This window comes from Sarcophilus harrisii, chromosome 4, assembly GCF_902635505.1.
Source record: "Sarcophilus harrisii chromosome 4, mSarHar1.11, whole genome shotgun sequence".
Classification (NCBI taxonomy): Eukaryota; Metazoa; Chordata; class Mammalia; order Dasyuromorphia; family Dasyuridae; genus Sarcophilus; species Sarcophilus harrisii.
Genome location: NC_045429.1, coordinates 394,718,830 through 394,743,600, shown reverse-complemented (window position 1 = coordinate 394,743,600; position 24,771 = coordinate 394,718,830). Strand labels below are relative to the sequence as shown.

General features: G+C 38.8%; 1 protein-coding gene across 1 annotated transcript in view; it reads left to right on the top strand.

Moving 5' to 3' along the window:
* The first annotated feature begins 454 nt into the window (after positions 1-454).
* The window catches only part of CNN3 (calponin 3), a 31,429-nt gene continuing 7,112 nt past the window's right edge, over positions 455-24,771 (top strand). Inside the window, exons 1-3 of the mRNA XM_031967114.1 lie at positions 455-806; positions 23,806-23,927; positions 24,147-24,213. Of these exons, the coding sequence (XP_031822974.1) occupies positions 750-806; positions 23,806-23,927; positions 24,147-24,213 (246 nt within the window). The 5' untranslated portion in view covers positions 455-749. The remainder of the gene's footprint in view (positions 807-23,805; positions 23,928-24,146; positions 24,214-24,771) is intronic.

The window sequence follows — 24,771 nt, the reverse complement described above, 5'->3', positions numbered from 1 at the left end:
CCTGGCGAATCAGACCTAGGTGAGCGCAGGTAATTCCTGGGCGGCCTGGAAGAGGTCCGGTGACCCGGGACCTCTACGAAGGACACTCGGGGTGGGCGTCTGGTCGGAGCCGTCGGCGGGCGGGCCCACGGTTCCCAAGCCCCGGCCCGGGGAGGCTGGAGATGCCAGGTCGTTGACGTTACCTCTAGGCTTGAGTTGGGGGCTCAGCCCCGCCCCAGGCCCCCCACTCTCCCGGGCCCCTCCCAGAGGTGGAGCCGCCGGCCCCGCCCGGCCCAGCTCGGGGGCACGGGGTAGCTCGATCCTTTCCCGGCTGGGGGAGGGGGAGAAGAGGAGGGGGAAGGGCTCTAATTTCCCTCTCGGCTTTTCAATTGGTCAGGCTTGATCCTCGGCGAGAGAGGGCGGGGAGGAGGAGCTTCCCCATTGGTCGGCCTCCTCGGCCAATCCCTAAAGGCTTCGGGCAGAGGGGCGGGGGGCAGTTTGCGGGGAGCCGCGGCGCGGGTGGTGCAGGGGAATCCGTGTCCCTGACTAGAAGGTTCTGCGGACCGCCGTCTGTCCCAGCCCCGTCCAGCCCCAGGGCCAGACCCGGACCGTCTCCTCCATCCCAGAGCGCCCTTCTCTCAGCGTTGTCTCCCGGGACGCCACGCGGAGCATCCTAAGTAGCTGCGGTCGCCGTCGGGGGCTCAGCCGGGGAGGCAGGACCCACTGCTGCGGACGCTGACACGCGGGGCCGGACTCGAGCCGCTAGCGCCATGACCCACTTCAACAAGGGCCCTTCTTACGGGCTCTCAGCCGAGGTCAAGAACAAGGTACATGCAATCAGCTGGGCCCGGGATAGGTCGGGGCGGCGCGGCAGGGCGGGGTGCTTTCGGGGACTGGGGAGGGAGACGGGTGCGCGGAGGGGCAGGGTCCCTCCGCCCGCCGTGTGACCCTCGCTGCTCCCCTCCTCCTCCGGCTTTGTTCCTGCGCGGCCGAGCTCCCGGAGGACGCGGGGTATCTAGTTGCGAGCCGGGAGCTGGAGCCCAGTGTTAGCTGCGCACCCCCACCCCCACCTTGCACCATTAACGTTTGCTGGATGGGGCGAGGGCGCCCAGAGCGTTGGAGAGCTCGCTGGGGACCGCGTCTGGCCCGCGCCGAGCTGGGGGTGGACGCCCCTTCTCCCTCCCGGGGCCGTCTCCTTCATGGGCTGACTGCTGGCCGACCGACCCCTTCTGCCTCCTCCTTCCTTCCTTCCTTCCTTCCCTCCCTCCCACCTACCTCCTCATCCCTCGGCCCTCGGTGAATCTGGGCAGCTACGTGGCCAAATCCCAGGTCCTTTATTGTTCCCTCCCAGCCCGGGGGAGGAGGGAGGGTGGGATGCTGCGCGCTCGGCTCGCAGGCTGGGGTTGTTCCAACCTCCGCGCAGCTCCCCGCTTCTCCGAGCGCTGGGGCCGGCGGAGGTGGCGCTCCGGGACCTCCGCGGAGCACAATGGCCTGGGGAGCCGGGCCCCAGCCGCTGTCCCAGCCGGAGGAGCCGAGCGCTCCCCGGAGGTGCATTTGGCTGAGGACTTGGGAACTTGTGCTGCGCGCTGCCAAGTTTGCAGCCTCTGCTCTCTTCTTAGCCTGGCTATCTTTTGTTGCCTTTTTTTTTTTAATTCCCCGGCAATAATGAAGGCATGGGTGTGGATTTGAGTGTTTGGGCTTCATAGATAGCGCTTTTATCTTTAATCTGCTGAGCCCGTTGGTTTGTTTTGCCTGGTACTGGCTATGTGGGTATTTGCCTTCTTTGAGTTCTTTTGGTTAGGGGGGAAAGATGAGAGGAGTTTTCTTCCCCCCCCTCCCTTCCCTAAATCCCCTTCTTCCTTCCTCCCTCCCTACATTCCAAGCACATTACATCAGGGGCTTCTGGGGGGGAAGAAACCGACCAATCGGAGCGGATCCGTGCACAGAATGCTCATTGTCTCTCCTTTTTGCTGTTGCAGCCAAAAGAGAGCCACAAAGCTGGGCTGCTGTACTTCAATTTCCATTAACCTCCTGGGAACCGAAGCATTTCAGGATTGCCATTGAATTCACCTGACTGCCTGGTGTTTTAAGAATAGCTTTATGTTACACATTGCTACTGTCAAATGTATACAACTAGCCCTGGAGTGGCCTTTTGAACTGGTGCTAATTATAGAGATTTTGCCATCTCCCAAGGGACATTCTTTCTTGTCTGCTTGCTTTCCTTCCACTCATTCCCCCAAGCGACACAATAAGAAAGTGCTTTTCCTGGCTCAATTTTTATGGGGTTTAATTTTCACTATATGTGTGATATACGCATATGTGCACATTATATGCATATTAGATATCTGCAATATATTTGGTATATATAAAATTTAACTTCAGGGATTGTGATACATGTTAAAAAAAATAGGGTTTTTTTTAAAATGTATTTTAAATATCTTAGTTAAAATAGGACAAAGGAGACATAATTTGGATTGTTAGAAACTAAATTGTAGATGGTTGCAAATTTTACAGCAGTTTTCCTTACGGAGGGAATTTGAGAAAGCTACTGAATAATCATTAAGTAGAATTCTTATTTTGGAATGCCTTTTGAGATAGCAGGAAAAGCAACAATAAGCATACATTTTAAAGCCTTTGAAATTTTTTTTAACCCTAGCTGGTTATGCTTTTAGGACTTGGTAACAATTCTCTGATCTTATTGAGGAATTTCTTCCTCTTACTGCTCTCATCTCATATTTATCTTCTCTACTTTACAGTTCTAGTCCATTTTCTCCCATAGGCTCTCCAGAGGATCCACCCTTGCTGGAGGCATTCCTTTGGCTAGTTTTACATTTCCTTAGTACCAATGCTGCACTCAAATGGCCATTTGTTAACATCCCTTCCTCTCCTCTTCTTCCCAGCCTGCCTTTTTTGATTTTCTGTTTTCTTAGTTTGGGGAGTTTATTTTAGGAAAGAGATTGAAATCTATTTGTATTAGTTGCCCATTGGGTTACTCACAACTGTAATTTTTCAAAGATTGTGGTTTCTAAGATTCATAGCCATATAACAATGTGGGAGGATATTTATATTAATTTTTTTTTTTATTTATTGAGCTGGGGAATCAATTGAAATTGTCTAAAGATCTTCACAGTCTCAAAGCAACCAGCCTTTTCATTTCACATATTCTAGGCCAAATGTTGTTATATTAACTCTGTAAATTTCTCAGATTCTAGTCTGGATAAGAGGTGTCAGACACATGTATCTCAATACTGAATACAGCCTGAACCAGATTAAAATATAATTGAGGAATGTTTGACAAAATCAATAAAAATAGAATAGAATATAGTGGTTTTGTAAATCAACATGGAAGCTTCAGGGATCCTTAGTGGCCCCATTGGTCTGAACTATAGTAATTTTTTTTTTTTTTTTTTTTTTTTTACCCATTGAGGTTTTTCCTTTATAGATTGTGAAACGAATCTCTTGAATATTCATAGTTGCCTTTGAGGAGCTCCCATGATTACTTAATGGCAGTTACCATAATATTGTCTACTGATGGAAAGAAACCTATTTTTGCCAAGAAATATTTAATGCTCTTCATTTAGAAACAAGGATCAGTTAAACTGTTTTTTAACCTAATGAATTTAGCAGGTTCCTGTTTCTTTATTAAATATATTTGTTATGCATAATAAATATGTGCCTATATATATATTATATGCCTGTATTTATGTGTGTGCATATATGTAGATACATACATGTATGTGTATATATATATATATAATTGAAATATATGTAATTGTATTCTCTAAGAATCAAGCTTCTACATCATTATTTGATAATGTGCATATTTTTAGGAAATGATCCCAATAAACTACTTTGGCATTAAAAAAAATCAGTGCTTACCATTATGTAGTAGACCTGCTTTTAAAAGGAGAATCCCTCCTTCCCCCTCTTCCATTTCCAGCTCTATTGTGTAGGTGTTAAAGTCACTTCAAATGTCTATTTGCTTAGAGGAGGAGCAGTAACATTTTAAAACATGCTTTTATACTTTTGTGTCAATTCATGAATAAGCCTCGCATATTCATATAAATTAATAGCTATAGTTTCATGAATCTGGGGGTGATGACTACTCTTGGCCGGAAGCAATAATGTCTCTTAGCCTTTTGTATAGTTCTTCACATATGTGAGAGGTACAAATAATTTTGGCAGTCCTTCAAATGGCTTATTTTTCTTGGCAGTGAATGACTGCTATACTTTGCAGAATAATGGGGAAGTTCCTGCCCTTTCCTAATTGGTCATTGAGTACATAAAAGTTACCATTTAAAGAAGCTTTAAATACCAAGTGGTATGTAGTGTTTAATAATCTCTAAAATTATTGTAGGTACTATGTAAAGGTAAATGACTGAGACAGAGCTATATTGTCTTATTTGATTGCTACCTTCTGAAGTGTTATTATGATGCTAATTTTACAGATAAGGAAGCCTGAGAAAGTTTAAAATGACTCCTTCAGGGTCTCAAACTACTATGTCTAAAGCAGGATTTGAACCCAGATCTTACTGACTTAGTCTAATGCTCTGTCTACTATGCCAAATGTGCTTCTTAATAAAACCATAAAATAGGATTATAAAATATAAAGTTTGCTGAGTCCTCAAGGTTCTCTAGTTCAGTCTGTACCTATTTAGGAATTCTTTGTATAGCAAAACTGATAAATTGTTAGGAATTTTCTTCAGATCCAAAACCTGACAATTTTTCACTCATTGCTCCTAATAAATGAATATTAGGTGATAGGTTTTAAAATGTATTTTAAATATCTTAGTTAAAATAGGACAAAGGAGACATAATTTGGATTGTTAGAAACTAAATTGTAGATGGTTGCAAATTTTACAGCAGTTTTCCTTACGGAAAGATCTAAGGATTTTCATCCTTTTCTAGAAGACTTATAGTGAAGGAAAACTCACAATTTCCCAAAGCAGTTCATTCCATTTTGGTGTAGCTCTACAGTAATTGTTAGGAAGCTTGGATTTGCTCACTCATTGTTTCTAGTTCTCTAGATACCAACAATTCTCAAAGTTATCATGTCCACCCCAAGACTTTTCCAGGATTAAACAACTTCAATTTCTTAGGGTTATATATTTTATGATCCTTCCACTTTCTAGCAGTCTCAATGAAGTGGCTCTTGCAGCTAGGAAACTGAAGGATTCAATCATGCTGGAAAAACTGATTGTGAGCCTGAATTCTAAATCTAAGGGCCAGTTTAGCCACTTTTGGGAGGCTTATTATTACTAAGGTGGGTATAAAGTGATAGAATTTTTTGCACTCAGAAATTAGTGAAGAGGATCTTGTAAATTGTAGAGGAATTTAACTTAACACTAATGAAATTACAGACCTTTAAATTTCAATCAGAAAGTCTGAAATTTGAGGGAGCTTACTTTGAAAAGAGAACATTGTTACATCTGAGAGTTGAGTAGTGTTCTCTTCAGAGGGCATCTGAAATGAAAAAAGGGGTAGGGAGATATCTAAAGACAGATTAAAAACAATTGTGAGTCTTCAGTCTTAAATGAGCCTCAATTCAGTGATTGAATTAAATATTTGTTAATCATGGGATTCATGATAGACTCTGTACTAGTTGCTTGGAGGTATACAGATGCAAGCGAATCCTCAAGGAGCTTAAATTCTGAGATATGAACCGAGATACTAAAATACTAATGAATATAGAGAGTAGAATCATGAATTTGTTTGCCTAAACCCTTGTATACAGAACAAAAATTTTCAGAGGGACAGTATAGATAAATGGGATTTTGCACATTCATTACCTTAAGGATAAGGACAAAAACCAGGAGTCAACTCAGAAAGTTTGGGCAACTCCACATTGGATTCATCATCTTGAAATTCTGAAAAGAAATGTGTGCAATTTGGTGATTTCTAATATTTGAGGTGAGATTAAGTTATTCATGATGACGTATACTTGCATTTCCTCAATGCCACTGTAAAGACACCATTTCAACAAAACAATTTTTTGCTTTAAATAAGTTACTTCAGCTTCTTAGTTGTAAAAGATCAGAATTCTGTATGTTAGCATTATAATTGCTTAAATTAATATAGCTTTAAAATTAAACTCAGTACAAACTGCTGTGACTTCTTATTGCCTCTGATAAAGTGCTTGAACCACATGCCTGGTTTTAAATCTTTTTTAGTAAGAGGAAATGCAAAATTTCACTTGGATGTTAAGAAAAAGAAAGGTACGTTTTTAAAAATTGACATTCATAGACCTGAAATCTAGCCTTGCATCTCTTGGATCACTGACCCCCTGTTAAGAATTTTAACAGCTTAAGGCCAACTAGATGACTCAATTGGTCCTGGAGTGATGAGGACCTGAGTTTATATGTAGCCTTGGACACTTAATATTTTACTAATTATGTGTCCCTGAGCAAATCACTTAACCCCAATTGCCTTGCCCCCTCAAGAAAGAAAGAAAAGAACTTAACAATTCTTTAAATACTTTAAGCCTCAATATGTAAAATCCTGGACCATGTCAGTAACTTAGGGTAATAAATTCTCCTTTGAACCTTTACAAACAGTTTGGCTCACTAGTCTTGTCTTTCTTCCCCCGCACTATTTGTATTTCTATAACTCAGGAAGATAAGGTAGGTTAGAAGATCTTAATGAGTGAATGGTAAATCATTTATTTAGAGCTTACTTTGTATTAGGCATTGTGCTAAGTGGTAAAGAATCAGATGCTAGCAATGAAGGTGGATCTTGGTCTATAGGAACTTAAAATGGGAGCAAGTGAGAAGAGAGACACAGTTAGAGGTGTGCATCCCTGACTATGAGCTACCCATCAAAACCCAGGATCCTAACAATAAAGTCTACATGCAAAGGCAAAGTAAGGATGAAATTAAATGTCTCAGTATAGGCATTTTGATTTGGAAATATCAGGAAAACTGGGAAAAGCACTGGACCTGCAGTGTTTGCTTCCAGCTGCTTCTGATATTTGAGTTGTGTGACCCTAGACAAGCCACTTAACCTTTTTCAGGGTCAGTTTTTTCATCTATAAAATGGAGATACCAGCATCTACCCCACAGAAATTGGTGTGATATTAAAATAAGAATACATGAAAGGTTTTGTGCAATTTTGAAATTTGCATCTAAGTTCTAACTATTAAGTGAAAGAGATTTACTTAGCATCCTACATAGCTACTTGTATTCTTCAAGGTGTCCAGAAAGAGACTTTTATAGTTGATGGCCTGAACTGAAGTCGCATTTCTCAGCTTTTAGGATTCTTTTTCATATGTACAATCCAAATCTTTCTAGAAATTCAAGTCCCTTTTCTCTGTCACTGGTTTTAGTTTTGTTGTTTTTTTAACTGAGTAAGTTCTGCAAGCAGGAAGACCTTATCTTCGACTTTTGTTTTTTCATAACTGACATTGATTCAAGACATCTTTTTTTTTTCTCAGCAGCTGTAATTCAAGTGGTAGTATTTCACTTGTTCTCTCTTCTGCTGTTCCCCTATAGCATTTTAGTCAACTTGCTGCTTGTTAATCTTTTTTTTTTGGGGGGGGGGGACTTTAATTAACTTTGGTTTTTGGCTTACTATTGGTAAGCCAAAACTTATAATTCTTATTCATTAAAAAACTATTTTCAATTGAAAATCTATTTTCTCTTCTTGTCTTGCCCTTATTGCATAGGGAGAAAAATGAGAACCTTATAACAAATTAGCAGAGTGAAGCAAAACATTCCCATGTTAAGACATCCAAAAAATACATACACCAGGGCCTTCAACTTCTTTGTCAATACTTCAGCAGGCCTGTAAAAATATCTGTTATGTGTGTTAGTCAGAGTTTATAAGATTTTAAAAGTTTGTCTTTATAAGATGGTTGTCATTGTACACTTTTTTTCCTAGTTTCATAGAAGTTTCCCCAAATTTCTCTGAAACTGTCCTTTTTATCATTTCTTAAAGCACAATTATATTCCATTCCTATATGCCATAATTTTTTCAGCCATTCTCCAAATTGGTAGACTTTACTCATAGAATTTTCTTCTCTTTGATCTTTTTGCAGTATAGGTACTGTGGTATTTCTGGGTGAGGGAGTCTGTATGGCTTAGTAACCTAGGGATGTAGTTTCAGAATGTTTGGATCATAATCTTCACCAATGTGGCCTTTGGGTTTTCTTTCAGCCTCATTAACATTTATTTCCCTTTTTATCATCTTGGTCAGTCTTATGGATGTGAGGTGGAACTATTAGTTGCTTTAATTTTCATTCCTCTAGTAGTAATTTGGAATTTCTTTTTCATGTACTTATTAATAGATTAAATTTCTTTCTTTGAAAACTGTCTTCCTCTCCTTTGACCAACTGATTTTACTTAGAATATAGTGATTTTACTTAGAATATAGAACTGATCATATTAACTCCCCTACTCTTCAGTACAGCCTCCAGTGTGGCTCCCTATATTGCTCCTTAGATAAAAGTCAAGTCAAGAAGCATTTATTAGGCATCTACTATGGGCTAGGGACTATGCTAAGTGCTGGGGATACAAAGGACTAGAAAAGGTGATTGATGGTAAAGATTTTTGGTCCTTATTTTCCTTCACTTAAAACCTCAGAACTCTACCTCTGAATATTTTTTTTTAAATGAAAAGGGAAAAAGACACAATCGTTATATACATATGTGTGTATGTGTATTCAAGGGAATTTTATTGGATTTTCTGATCTTTTTTATGTAGGGTTAAAAAAATGTCTTAGTACCTATTCTGTCCCAGGTATGATAAGGGAATAAAGAAACACAGGCCTTTTCCTTAGGGAGCTCCTAAAAAAGATAATTTCCTTCCCTAATATTCCATATTCCCCCCTCTCCCTTTTAGTGGATAAAGCTGCCTTTAGATCCAGGAAATTCTGGGGTCAAGTTTTGCCTGACACCTACTGGCTGTTTGTCCTTGCAAGGCATTTTTCCATGTTCTAGACCAAAAGTGTGGTGCAGTGAATCCTGGAGGGTCTCTGAAATCCTTTCAGAGGGTCTACAAATTCAAAATTAGTTTTTTTTTTCTATTTATGATAAATATCTATTATGTAACCCATATAAACCCATATAAAAATTCTTTGGACATATTCTCGATAGTTGTTAAATACCATAAAGATACTGAGAAAAAGAGTTTGAGAACCACTGTATCTAGACCTTTCTCTAAAACTATCTGTAGAGAAGGAGTCAGGCCTGCATTGGTAGGCATTTCCTTATCCAAGGGTTCTCTGTAACAATCCCTATCTCTACCTAGATAAAGAAAACCTATTTTTATTTTCCGAGATAAAACCTCCGTCCCTATCTCCTGATAAGCAAATGCCACATCACATTGTTTAAAAGCCACTAGGGGTGTGTGTGTGTGTGTGTGTGTTGCAAGGGTTGAAATAACATAAAATGAGGTTCATTTGACATATTTGTCTTATTGACCTTTTTATGTTTTGGTGAAGTCATTTAAACCCCAAGGCCTAATAGATTTGTGCTAAATTAATAGTTATGAAAATGTTTCATTTTGTACTTGTGCATTTTCTCTCTGCCCAGAGGTGTGAAGTGTGCTACATCTTCAGTCTTTCGGAGTTTAGTAATTGTACTGGTAATTTATTGAAATTTGTCCAGCTTTCTCTAGTGGGAAACAAATTTTGTTTCCAGTTCTTTGCTATAACAACAAAAATTGCTGTAAATACTTGTTTGTATTTATTGGTAGTCCTTTGATCTTGCATTTGATCTTTTGGGAGTATATGTCTCATGATATTGATGAGTCAGGGTATAGTCATAGCTTAGTGCTTGTTCAGTTGTGTCCAATTCTTTATGATTGTCTTTGGAGATTTTCTTGGCAAAGATACTGGAGTGGTTTGCCTTTTTTTTTTTTTTTTTTTTTTTTTTGCTCCATTCATTTTACAGATGAGCTTCTTGGGCAAATAGAGTTAAATGATTTGCTCAAAGTCACATAGTAAATGTTAGAAGCCAGATTTGAGCCTCATGGACGAATCTTTCTGACTTGGGCCTGGCACTCTTTTCCACTGGGCCTCCAAACTGCCCACAGCCTAATGATGGGGTCAAGAAATCATGGCTACAGGGCCAAATGGCTGCTGCTTGTTTTTGTAAGGGCCAGCTAGTTAAATAAGAATTGTTTTTACACTTAATAAATTAACACTTTTTTTTTTTTAATTGCAAAAATTATTTTTAGTTCTGGAGCACAAAACCAGGCTAGAGACCTGGTTAACTGACCCCGAGCTTTAGTGGCCTTTTTGGCTAATTTCTTCCACAATGGAAGGACCATTCATAGCTCAGCCAATAGGGCTCCACGGCCTCCCTATTGTTAGGGAGTAACAAATGTTTGTTGCTTCTTTTTTTGGTGGTCTTCCCCAGTCTTATGAGTGTGAGGTGGTCTTTTCATGTGGTTATTGATAACTTGCATGGGGGGGGGGGGGGAATTATCTGTGCATATTTTTCTGATGACCTATTATCCTTCCTTTCCAGGACTTCTTGATTTTTCTCCCCTTTCCTCTAGTTGTCAGTAAGAAGAATTTTCACTGCCAGAGCCATCTTCAGTTCAACACAAGTGGATATGGTTTTTATCATTTGAAACAGGAGAGATGAGTTACTTTCTGCTTTGCTGCAGCAGGGTCTTTGCATCCAGCTTGCAGCTGAAAGACTTCCTGTCTCTTGTCTTTTCCTATTAGAAAATGAGTTCTTGGAGACGCAGGGGCTGCCTTGCTGTTTTCTTTGTATCTCCAGGATTTAGCCCAGTACCTCACACTTGCTGTTTCTCATTTGCCCTTTTGTTCACTCTCTCAGCTTCCCTCATTCAGACCTTCCTCTCTGGTCTATTAAATAGCTGTCTGATTGTTCCTGCCTGCTTGAAACCTCTCCCCTTTCTGAGCCATCCTTTATACACAGGTTTGGCCATGTAGTAACAGACCCACAGTTGATCCTGGGGAGCCTCTATCTGGTATTTCAATCCCTCTGTCTTCAAGCACCATCTTACCTTTCCAGTCTCCCTCCCCTTCACGTGACATTCATTTCACCCAGACTGAACTATCACTTGTTCCTTGCATTTAAGATTCCTTCTCTTTTATCCTTTGGGCATTTGTACAGGCTTTCAAGGGACCTGGAATATTCAGCCTTTCAGATTATCTTTCTAAATAAGAAAGGAGTACTTGGAGCTAGGTGGGACTTCATGTGTGCTTTAAGATTACAGTGGGCATATTATTAGTTATTTTTTGTGAATGAATTAATGAAAAAAGCTTTTGTTGATCATTACTATGGGCCAGGCACCATGCTGAGTATTTATTTTTTAAACTAAAGCTTTTTATTTACAAAGCATATGCATGGGCTATTTTTCCAACATTGACCGTTGCAGAACCTTTCGTTCTAAATTTTCCCCTCCTTCCCCCTCCCCTCTCCCCAACCTTGGCAGGTAGTCTTATACATGTTAAATATGTTTAAATACATGTTAAATCCTATATGAATACATATGTATACAGTTATTTTGCTGCAGATGAAAAATCAGATTAAGAAGGAAGGAAAAGAAAAACTGAGAGAAAACAAAATGCAAGCAAATAACAGAGTAAGAATGCTATTGGGTTCCACATTCCGTTCCCACAGTTTTCTCTCTGGGTGTAGATGGCTCTCCTCATCATTGAACAATTGGAACAGGTTTGAATCATTTCATTATTGAGAAGAGCCATGTCCATCAGAATTGATCATCGTATAGTCTTCTTGTTGCCATGTATAGTGATCTCCTGGTTCTGCTCATTTCACTTAACATCAATTCATGTAGGTCTCTCCAACAGGCTGTGTATTTTTTAAAAAGAAAGAAATCCTCTAACCTCGGAGGCTTTTCTATGTATGAATTGAGGCAAAAAAAAAAAATAGCCAAAAAGTAGACTGGTCATGTGGCAGAAGGAAGGGTTAACAGGAACTTTTCCATCCAATCTGCTTCTCTAATTTAGCTGAAAACCCTAGATGTGTTGTCTCTTCCAATTAGACTGAGGTCCTTGAAGGCGTGCCAGAACTTAGCATAATGCTTGGCACATAGTATGTTCATTAATAAATGGTTCTTAATTTACAGGCCACTTGAGTGCCCTTCACTTGGAAGAAAGCTTCTAGTCTAACAAATAACCAAATAAGAATCCTGTTTGAAATACCCACAACAAGTTGTTATCCTTTTTGAAAAAATTCCACTTTCTATCTTATTCTCTGCAAATGAGGTGCCTCGACTTATAAAATTAAGCCCTTTCCATGGCCTAATTCTCTGAAAATATGGCTCACCAATAATATATTTTATGTTCCTTTTTAAAATTGGGATTAAAAAATCTTTTTATCATAAAAATATACTAGTTCCTCTTTTCTAATTTCTGGTAAGGAGGAAATTTGTTGCTTTACGAAGCAGCCCTTGGATAGGGTGGAGAATGAGATTTCTGGCTTGATGAGACTTTGAGCATGTTGAGTAGATGTCCCTTCTTAAAGTAGAGGGTCTGCTTGATGCACCAGATACTCCTCATCTAACTCCCCCTTCCAGGCATGCTACTTTTGGCAGTAGCAACTGCCGAGGATTCTGGATGCAGAAATCGTTGTAATTAAGCCCTTGTGTCTTGGCATCTAGGGCCATCTCAAGGTGGACAGCTGCCTCCCTGGTCTGTGGGCCTTCATCAGCTTGGAGGCCAAGTACATCCCTCTGTTTCTCTAGCCAGGCATCTCCTTTTTCACTATGTTCAGGGGCCCCTTTGGCATCAGTGATTGGGTAGGACAGGTTGTCAGACCTGCTGGGGCCTCCTCTGCCCTGATCAACCAACTTGCAATGATCACTGGGTAGGGAAGTTAGGGAATAAGGGAGATAAGGCAAGAGGAGGAAGGCTATCTTTGTGACTTCAAAAATGTGAAGATAGCTAATGTTCACATTCCTGCAGCTTTTCTCTTAGTGAGCATCTATAGTGCCTTCAACTATTCCTTATGGGATATAGTTCTGCCTCTCCCATCAACCTGATCCATACCACTGATCATTTCCTAATTTGTTATTTTCTTTTTTAATAAGTTGTATCCTTCCTTTATTGGATATTTTGCATCTACAAATGCAGACTGATGGTACCTTAATGATTTAAACCACCATGTTGCACCATTGGCTCATATTGCACACATAGTCAACTAAAATTCCTAATCTCTCCTATGAACTACTGATGTCTTAACAAGTTTTCCCCTGTCATCCATACGTGAATCTTTATATTTCTTTCAGATTTTGTTTTTAAAGCAATTTTTAACTTGTCCAAAGACCTTGGCATACTATTACTATCTTCCCTAAAGGTTGAAATGAACTTATGCCCAAAGAATATCAATTTTATGTTCCAAATTTTTCTCTTTCTTCTCCCCTTCTTTCCCAAGACGGCAAGCAATCAAATATAGGTAAAAGATGTGCAATTCATCCAAATATATTTCCATATTTGTCATGCTGAAAAACAAAAATCAGACCAAAAGGGGAAAAAACAAGCAAACAAACAACAGAAGGTGAAAATACTATGCTTTGATGCACATTCAGTGTCCATAGTTCTCTATCTGGATGTGGATGATATTTTTTTTTAATTAGGTTTTTATTTTCAAAATATGCATATATAATTTTCAGTATTCATTATCACAAAACATTGTATTCTGAAATTTTTTCCTCCTTTCTCCCAATCCCCTCCCCTAGATAGAAAGTAATCCAATATGCTAAACATATGCAATCCTTCTGTACATATTGTGGATGATACTTTCATAAGTCTGTTGGAATTGCCCTGAATCACTTCATTGTTGAACAGCCAAATCTGTCACAGTTGGTCATTACATAATCTTGTTGCTGTATACAGTGTTCACCTGGGTCTGCTCACTTCATTCAGCATCAGTTCATGTAAGTCTTTCCAGGCCTTTCTGAAATGAGCCTGCTGATCATTTCTTATATTCCGTTATTATTGGTCCAGTGGGTGACCTTGGGCAACCTTCATCTCTGACCTGTTGTCTAGGTGCTCTCTGCGCCAGCTCCAACCGCCTTCATCCCCCTGGAAATGGTGAGACAGATCCCCTCCCTCACCAGCAGGTTTGAACTTTATGGATTACCCTCCCCCTGGTTTGACCCTGTTTCTTAAAATAACAGCAACTCTCACCTGGGGTCCCAAAGAGCTATAGCCTCAGGACTTCACCCTGATTTAAAAAAAACGGACCAGAAAATACAGATGAACTGGCAGCTTCCTGTTTGTATCCCATGCAAAGCATATAGTGAGCCCCCAGCTTTTTCATTCTTTTTTGAACAAATTGCAACCAGTTTAACAGGAAGACGAGAACTCTTGAGAGGAGGCACAGGTACTGGTGGCTTTTGTGTCATGGTTGTTTTTTTCAGTATCAGTGTGATACTGAATTTAAAAAATAATAGTTAGCATTCTAACACTTACATAGAGTTCACTGCGCCTAACACTTACATAGAGCTCACTGCGCCATGTGCTATTCTAAGTGTTTGCAGTCTGTTAGCTCATTTGATCCTTACAACCACCCTGGCAGGTAGGGGCTGCTGTTATTCCTATTTTACCATTGAGGAAACTGAGGCAAACTGAGGTGACACAGCTTGCCCAGGATCACACCGAGCCCCAGACCCAACACTGCCTCCCAGCCTCCTATTCCATTTTGGTGTCTTCCTCATAAAGTGTAGTGAGCGGTGTTCTAGGGAATGAGAGGTTTGTGAGGTGCTGTACATGTGATCTTGTTGACTTCTTTGATATAAAGGCTGGGCTTGCCTGGACCTGTGGGAACTCCCAGGTAAGGACACTTATTTTCAGGGGAGGTCAGCGTCCCCCCTCAATTACAGAGGTAGAGGACTGCCTCTAGTGCTGAGACATTTGGGGTTTTGCTGACAGTCACAGTCAACTTGTGTCAGAGGCAGGACTTGAACCACTGACTTGTTTACCCAGCCTCTGCTTCTTGAAAGTGTGGGATTAGGAAATCCATCTGTATTGTGGATTATAAAATCCTGAAGCTAGATGAAAATAATGAGGTATTTAACTTTCCTAGTAATTCATGATAATTTTGGATTCTTAACCTATCCTTGAGTCTAAATGAAACATTTATATGAAAAGGTGAAAAAAGAAAAAAATATCTAGATTCCCATTCTTCATGTAACAATACACAAAAGAGTTTCAGTAAAGCAAGGCTTAATTCCAGGAGGCATAAGGCAGATTGTTTCCCATGCAGTCACATGAAAAGCTTATGTACGTATGTTGTCTTTTTTATTTTTTTAAACAAAAGTTTCCTCTCAAATACTATATATATATATATATATATTTACATTTAGGTTACTTGATAAAAGACCAGGTACTTGTAAAAGTGTCAAGTGTAGAGTATTTACGTATGTAAGGCTTTAAGAAGTCTTATATTTCATAGCAATGTAGTACATACCACGATGTGTAATAATGTGTAAGACGTGTAATGTGGCATGAATGACTATGTAATTAAGTAAAGCACATGTAATCATTTCTTCCACTTTTATGTACTATAAGCCAAAAAGACAAAAAAAATTCATTACAAATTAAATGGCATTGATTTCACAATATTGGAAGAAATCAGGTACAGAGAATAGGAGCAAATCATTTCTGGCCCTTTAAAAAAAAAAGTTTTCTGCTAAAGAGGCTTTTTTATTATAAAAGTGGTTAATTTGTAACCATGTTCACATTGTTGATATTAAGCACATATAATGGAATATTGTATATTATACATATATGACATATATACAAAAATAAAAATCTCCTGATAGGAGAACTTTTGTGGGTGTAGCATTTGATCTTGAAAATATCAGGTTTGTTTTTGAATTTTCTTGTGATTACTCAAAGCCATGCTGACCCAAAGGAACCTGTCTTTTTTGCACTTGTGTTCACAAAATCCTTTTGGAGGAAGTGTGGATAAGCAATAATTTATGTGAAGAAGCTCTGGGACCATACGATAAGAGCCCCAAAGAAGCTGTTGCAGTGATCTCAATATAATGCTCTTTTTGTCCTGCCCAGAATTGATGTCCAAGAGTGTGGAAACAGTGTTCTACACGCACTGGTTGATTGAAAGAATGGGGAATTTTTAGTATGTAGGGACAGGAGTTGGAGAAAATTGGGGGTACAGCCAGGGTAGACACCTTGTTCATCCCGTCTTCTTAGCATCAACACCCTTCACAGGCTTTGGAAAGGAGATGAGGGAGAGGAGTACCAACAAGCAGACCGTCCTGGTTGATCTTTTGAACACCCCAGTTCTTCATGGCCCCCCTCTTCCTTCACGACCTCTGCTTCTCACAGCTAATGCCCTGTTGTGCCAGGCAGCAGGTGCAGCCTCTGCTAAAAACTGGTAATGGGGAGGGAATTTCTCCCTTCCCCCCCCCTTCCAGGCATTTGTTAAATTTCTTCTGGCATGCCTACCATTTGTCTTGAGTTTGTGGCTCCTCACTTTAGAGAGCTAATAACCTTTAATAATATCCAGTTCAAATGTTTCATTTTTATCAGTGAGGCACTATGGCCCAAAGACATTGGTAATTTAGGCAACTCCTCACAGGTGGTTTATAGTAGGCTCCAATCCCTTATTCATTACACAGCAACATGATGTTTCTACCAATTTCTTTTACTTTTTACAAAAATGAATGTTGTCATCAAAATAGAGCAAGAAAACAGGGTCATGGGGTTTTCTGGATACTTATTTCCTCTCCATGAATTTCCTCCTTTTAAAAAAAGGATTAATTTAAAGATGATCTCAAACATTTCCCTCAGAGCACAAGGTAGCCTGCAGAACATATTCTGTGACTCTAACAGTTCCCATTTGAAATCTAGATGATTTAAATCTACAGTGTAATTGGTCACAGAACCAGAGCCTTTCTAATAATAATTATTAAGAAATTGCCAGTTGGAATAATATTAACTATCTTTTTTTCTGGATACTGCTACTATTTTGTTAAGTGAAGGCTTTTTGTATTTTAGGTTAAAACAGGCAGACTTAAGTTTTTTCAATTTTTGGAAGGCTTCCTGAAATCTGCCAACTCTATAGTAGCTGTTTGAGATGGACTTTAGGGTTTATAACATACACTATGTTAAATAAAATTAAAACTATAAACATTTAAGAATCTGCTTAGTATCATTCAGTACTCTTAGTATTTTGGATAGAACTCTAAAGATGTTTTTTAAATCTCTGTATCCCCAGCACCTTTACAATATCTTCTCTGAAGTAGACACTTAAATGTTTAGGTTTAAATGTTAGGTTTAAATATTTAAGTCTCAAGTATTTTAAATTTCTAAAGATTTCAAAACTTGTCTCCTAAATAAGTATTAGGTTTTTGAGGTGCATCTTTTTGTTAGCAAGGTTTTAAGAATAATGTGGTTTTGTCTTATGATCACTGAGAGATTTGTAGTTGTTCCATTTTTAAAATCAAACCTATTTAGAAATAATGCTTTTATATAATGTAAAAAAGCTGTTTTATTTTTCAACACCACACAGTGTAGAGTGATAAGCATTGACACGAGTTCTAGTTCAGGTTTGGCTAGCTGATATGGAAGAGCCTCTGGGAAGGTGACTACATCTTTCAGAACATTTGCAAAAAACGAGGGATTGGTCTATATGTTTATTCTATATCCATGTACTTGTCAGAGCTGATATTTACGTAAAAGCACACAAATTTTGTATGTAGACATTTCTCTACTATAGTAGAGGTTTGGACCAAATATATGATCAATTGTTAATCCTTTAGGGGCTAATTTTTGGTCTTTTTCCTCTTAGTTCTCTGTTTTTCCATATTCTTTGATTTTCCTCCTTTTCTGCTATCTTTGGGGACATTTGAGGTGATGTGACAGTGTACAGAACACTAGACCACAGTCGGCCAAACCCTGATTGTAATCCAGGCTCCACAACTCAATAGCTGTGGGATGCTGGGCAATGGGATATTCAGCCTCTGTAGCTCTCATTTCTCTTATGTGTAAACAAGAAACTTGGACCAGAATCGGGGCTTGACAAATTATGGCTGACTTTGGCAGCCTGTATTTTTGTATGGCCCACAAATTAAGAATGGCAAATAAAGTTTGGTTTTGTATTTGAAAAACAGATAATCTCAAGGGCCCTTCTTTGTATCTGAAAGATACAGGTTAAAATTTAATTAAAATTAGGTGTGATTTTTTTTTTCCTGTTATTTGTTCTGTACCTTGCCCTAAAATAACAAATGCCCTTAATTAAAATAGGTAATAATATTTGGTTTGTAATGTAATTTGACCTTTGAAACAACTTTTTTTTTCTTAGTTTTGCAACAAGAAAGCCTTAAACCTCATATAATCTATGTATCAATGGCAATGGCATCTACACTACCTTCTCTCTGTGGTGGCAGGAAGAGATGTTTGTGACAGTTGGTATACCAACTTGTAGCACATTTTCACTATGGAAGCAATGTTAGAAATCTAATCTTTAGAGGGCAGTATCAGTTTCTGCTAAAATATAGCTTTTTCTTAAAAAAAAATTCTGTGGGTAAGCCTGGGAATATAGCCAGTATATTTAGTTTTAACTAATATAATCGTATATCCTGTATGGAAAATATGTATTATAAATTCTAACAACAAATCTGGTTTCCCATGACTAACTCAACCCCACCCTCACAGGAGATGACTTTACCTTCCTCTCTGTGAAGAAGTTCTGGCTGGAACTCCTTCATTCCTCTGTTTTGTGCCCTCACTAGCCCGCTCGCTTCCTAAACCCCACTGCTGCTGGTGTTAGAGGGTCCAGCCAGAGGAGGCCCCACCTTTCAGCTAACTGGTTCTCCCTGAGCCCCTAGGACTCTGTTCTCATTAAAGCTCATTCAGAGCTAGGACTTGAGCCTCAGGCCTTGACTCTAAATCCAGAAGTCATTCCACTCTGTGATGATTGCACCTGAGCTTGTGCTTCCTAGGATGTTTCCCTTCCATTGGCAGGCCACATCTGCTTCTGTAAAGGCCAGTTCCAGTGTCCAGTTCTACAGCACTGTAACTCCATATAAGGTCTACAGCATCCTGCCTGTAGAGTACACAGCCACTTCTTTGGGCCTTCATCCTCCTTGACTGAGTGTCATCCTTCATCTTCTGACAAAACCCAGGCTTTTCCTTTTGTTTTGTTTAAATCTTTCTTTATAGGCTTAAGCCTTAGTGGGATGTCTGGTACATTCATTTAGCAAGGGTCGTGTTATTGTTATTTCTAGATGTGTTTTGTCTTCCTACTAAACTATAGGCCTCTTTAGGACAAAACTATCTTGATTTTAAAATTTTAACTCATTCATGTATTGTACTATTTCATTGATGGGGTATCTGAGCTAGTGGGTGAACAATTTATCCTTATGGCAAGAGGGAGTTATTGAAGCTTCTTGAACAAAGGAAAGTTGTGTGCTTTAACAGTGTCCCTATGGGAAGGATAAATTGGAGGAGAGAGATTGATTGATTGTAGGAGGAGAGGGAAAACTTTGGCAATAGCTAGCTAAATGATGAAAAGGTGTGAACCCAGGATTGAGTAGAAAGAAGTGGAGAGAAATGTTAGGGGACGGGCAAGCAAGATTTGGCAGCTGAGTGATAGATCTCTGGAAATGAGGGAAAGTGAACCGTAAAGAGGACTCTCAGGTTGGACCCTGGGTGACTAGAAATATGGCCAATGACCTGTATAAAAATTCTGTTCAGAAGAAAGGGTAGGATTTTTTTTTGGGGGGGGGAGTGAATAATAATAAATGAGGTGGGTTTTTTTTGTTTGTTTAGGGGGGAGGTTTTGCATGTAAAAATTGAGATGCCTGTGGCAAGTTAAGGCAGAGATGAATGAAATATATTGGGAAATTGAAGGAAGACTCTTAAGTGATGGGGAAAGGGAATGAGTTAAAGACACAAGATCTTTTACTTTAAAATTTATAAACCTGGGGACCTTCAAACAATCCAGATTGTACAGAATTAATGTTTTTTCTTAAGGACCTGTCTTAATTTTGTGATTTCTTTTTAAAACTGCTAACAAAACCCTAAAACTTTTTACTTTTCTTTAAATATGTTTTTCTATGTCACCTTTTAAAGGAAAATTAGCTGTATTTATTTGTGGACCAAAAAAAAATTCCAGTCTGATTCCAAGATTTGAGAAAAATTAGAAATATTTAGGAAGCAAGGTGAAATGTGGGGTTTTTTTTGCACACGTTAGTTGTCCACAAAGTAAAACATAGCCAGTTTAACAAGCATTTATTTAGTGCTTACACGGCTACATACTGTGTTCATCTGTAGGAATACAAAAGAAAGGCAAACATACTGTTCTATGTTATAGAGAGGTGAAATGCAAATAATGATGAACATAGAGGATAGATATATATTATATAGATTATATAAGTGGAATGGGACCACAGAGGCAGGCCCTAGTAGCAGAGGACCAGACTATAGCCTCCTCTGTACTGAGGTAGAATTTGATCCATATCTTTTTTATTTTTGTTTTTGTTTTTTTGAAGTTTATCATTTCAAAACATGCACAATAATTTTTCAACATTGAACCTTGCATAGTCTTCTGTTCCAAATTTTCCCCTCCTCCCCCCAGATGGCAAGCCATCTAATATATGTCATATACGTTAAAATATATGTTAAATCCAATATATGTAAACATTTATACAATTATCTAGCACAAGAAAAATCAGATCAAAAAGGAAAGAAAATGAATAAGAAAACAAAATGCGAGTGAACAACAACAAAAAGAGTGAGAATGTTATGTTGTATTCCACACTCAGTTCTCACAGGCCTTTCTCTGGATGTAGATGGCTTTCTTCATCACTGAACAATTGGAACTGGTTTGAATCATCTCATTGTTGAAGAGAGCCATATCTATTAGAATTGATCATTGTATAATCTTGTTGCTTCCATGTACAATGATCTCCTGGTCCTGCTCATTTCACTCAGCATTAGTTTACCTAAGTCTCTCCAGGCCTTTCTGAAATCATCCTGCTGGTCATTTCTTACGGAACAATAATATCCCATAATATTAATATACCATAGTTTATTCAGCCATTCTCCAACTGATGGGCATCCACTCAGGTTCTAGTTTCTTGCCACTACAAGAAGGGCTGCCACAAACATTTTTGCACATGTGGGTCTCTTTCCCTTCTTGAAGATCTCTTTGGGATATAAGCCCAATAGAAACACTGCTGGGTCAAAAGGACAGTTTGATAATTTTTAGAGCATAATTCCCAAGTTGTTCTTCAGAATGGCTGGATCAGCACAATTCTACCAATAATGTATTAGTATCTCAGTTTTCTCGCTTGATCCACATCTTTAAGGAAAGCCAGCTGCTAAACTAACCCCCAAGCGAAAAAGAATCCCTGCTGCTGTCTCTGAAGAGAGTCTTGGGCCTCTGTTTGGAGCTTCCCAAGGAGGAGAACTTCCAGCCCCTGTTTCCTCAGCCCACTGCCCTCAGGGGGAAGTCTCTAGCCTGCCAGTACCTGGAAATAGCTTTTGTATCTCCTTCCAGTACTGTGAGTTACTTTCCCACCAGCATTTTCTCCATTAGCACTTTCTGAATAAATCTGTGTGTTAAATCATGTAATCTTTGCCTGTTCTCTTTCTTCACTGGGTATGGAGATCAGTAGGTAGGCAGTTTGGGAGTTCTCTTGGTCCTTTTGGAATCATGCATTATATCAGTTAAATCTTGGGTTGCTAAGGGAAGCTTTTGCACTAGGAAACAATTCACATGATGGGATCATGGATTGAGTGCTGAAAGGGCCCTTTGAGACCCTCTGGTTTAGTCCCCCTTAATTTAAAAATGAAGGGAGTGGTTGACCAAGGAAGGTCATCTGGCCAGTGGCAGGAGAGAGTACTATTGGTTTTCTAGTTGCTGTCATTTCCAGTGCACATGTGCCCAGTAAGACAGCTAGATTCCATATTTTGGAGCTTTTTCATCATATAGTTTGCCCATGTGTATTATTAGGCCAATAGCTTTTGAGTAATAATGGATGTCATTGAGACTGTCTTGTAAACTAAGTTTATCAGCACAGTTGATTGATCACAAATGATACACAGCTGTGGGCACAAATGATACACATTTGTCAGAAAGGAAGTGTTTGAGGCAGGATTTGAATTCAGATACTTTGTCCAGAGCCCCCTACCCCCACTGTATTATCCATCTGCCCAACAGCTATAATCCTACTGAATAAATATCTAAAATCATTTTCTTTGAGAAATTATGGCACTTGGAGCATTTGATGCTATACCCCAAAATATTTGTAACAGTACTTTTTATGATAGCTCATTAGTGAAAGTAGGTATACTTGAGTAACTAAACAAATTGTCATACATGAATGTAATGGAATATTGTGCTCTAAGAAATGATGAATGTGATAAACACAGGAACATGGGAAGAGCTACATGAAGTGATGTAGAGTGAAATAGGCAGAGCCAAGAAAATGGCAAACCGTGATTATGACAGTGTAAATCGGGAATGGGGGAATGTCAGGTCCATGGACTTCAGGTTGAAAACTAGGAACAATGACTTCCCACTGCTTGAGTTTTGTAGCTGGCTAATTTTGTATGGCCTGTGAGTGGTGTTATAAATATCCAAATGGCCCTTTGTGGGGGGGAACATTCCCACACTTCCCATGTAAATGGAAAAAACACAGTAACAGCAAAATATCCAAAGTAAATGTAACAATATTATGAAGATCAAGTGAGACTCAAATGAAAATACCAGAAAACACCTCCCTCCCACTGCTAGCACAGGTGGGAGGTCTACAAGTCTTTCTCATTGCGCAAGTGTTTGGGCTTTTTCAATGTATCAGCTAGTTATCTTTTTCCTCTTCCAAAAAGATACTCTTTGTTATAGCATTATTATATGGGATGGCTCTTTTGGAGGGAGGGGGGGTGGGTCAAGGGTTATATGAAGAGATATTTTTAAAAAAACAAAGAAAGAAGAAAAGCCCCAAATGATTTACAGATGACAAATTGGAGTGCACACAGAACCCAAAATTTTGTTTAAAAGAACTTAGGGATTGTTTTTTGGTAACTTTTAAATTATTATTTGCTGACCATAATACGCATTTTCTTTAAGGATGACAGGGTCATCTATGGAAAAAACTGATCTATAGTGTTTTGAAGTATGTTGGGTTATGTTTCATACACTGATGTACTATTTGCATAGTATTACTCAACTCATTTATTGAATGGATAAAAGAACTAGAACATAATTTTAAGTGTTACTGACATTTATTTTGAAGGTGCAGAATTTATCTTGAATTTAGTACTTAACTAGTCATCTAGCTTTCTAAATTACTTGTTCATTTTCATTTTGCTTTCCATATCAATTTGACTTTAAATTTTTGCATGGCCCTGGATGTTTAGAAGAAAATTTTTCTTTAATTTTGTTACTTTGTGATAATGCTGTTTGGGAGAAAAAGCAGTATATTTGGGAGATAGGAGCTTGTTTTGAATCCCAGTTATACCAATTATTAACTATGAGTCCTTGTATAAATAAATAATTTTACCTTCCTGAGCCTCACTGAAGAGTAATAGAATTTTTTGTATTATAATTTTTGTATTTTTAAATAATTCTACTATAGCAGTCATTTTTGAAATTTTTAAATTTTCCAGTTTCTCCCTCCCTCTGTCCCCCTTACCTATCTATTCAGATTGTCATTAAATTCAGGATAAATTCTGCACCTTTTAAACAATAGGATGCCAATTATACATGTAAAGCCATATTTTGACTAGACCAGCCATTGAAATATCTAGGGTAAACTATTCTATAATATCAGCTTTAATCTTAATGGGTAATAGAAAGTCAGTGTCAGCATTATTTTCAGATCTTTAAAATTAAATTCTAAAATATCTGTCTATTTACAGATTGCCTCCAAGTATGACCATCAGGCAGAAGAAGATCTTCGCAACTGGATAGAAGAAGTTACAGGCTTGAGTATTGGGACAAACTTTCAGCTGGGCTTAAAAGATGGCATAATCCTCTGCGAGTAAGTATTCATTTACTTAGTAGATTTATTCCTGATAGTCCCAACTTGTCTGTTTTTTTTTTTTTTTTTACTTTTCTTTGTGTATCTGTCTTTCTCTGCTCCAAGTCAAAACTCTTTTTACCTAATTACTTTAAGAATCAGAATCACATAAGTTTAGTACTTTTATTTCTGCTTTTTGTGTGTGGCTAATTTAATTTTTTTTTTTTTTTTTCTTTTCAGACTTATAAACAAGCTTCAGCCAGGTTCAGTGAAGAAAGTCAATGAGTCTTCATTAAACTGGCCTCAGGTGAGCAGAAAACACAAAACATACAGGTCAGAAGTTTTGGTTGATTTCTGTGTAATGAACACTTGTGAGTTAGGTTTCAGCACAGCCATTTTGTCAAAAATTTGAGTAATCATTTCCTTTTAACAAAAGTACTGAAGCATTCCCAGACTTCATGATTACAGATTTATCGAACATCACTCTGTTTCTTGGGCACTGAGTGGTTAAGCAGCTTGTCTAAAGTCCGCTGCATTCTGGGGCAGAAGGGAGTTAAGCTGAGTCCCCAGGCCTTTGTAACTAGTACCTTGCTGCCTCTTCACTCGGGCAGTATTCAGACACGTTTTGGAAATTGTAATAAAATAAAATAAATAGTAATTTTACCTGATCATGTTTGCCACTGGGAAGTGTTCAAAGACCTGTTTGAATGATTAAAATTTTTATTCCTCAATCTAAATCTGTCTTCCTCAAGTTTACTTTTATCTTTTATGTACTTGAAGATTTGCAGCCATGACTGAACAGCCCAGAGGTCTTTAAGCTATCCTTCATTATAGGACTGCCATCCTGGTTGCTTTCTCTAGCAAA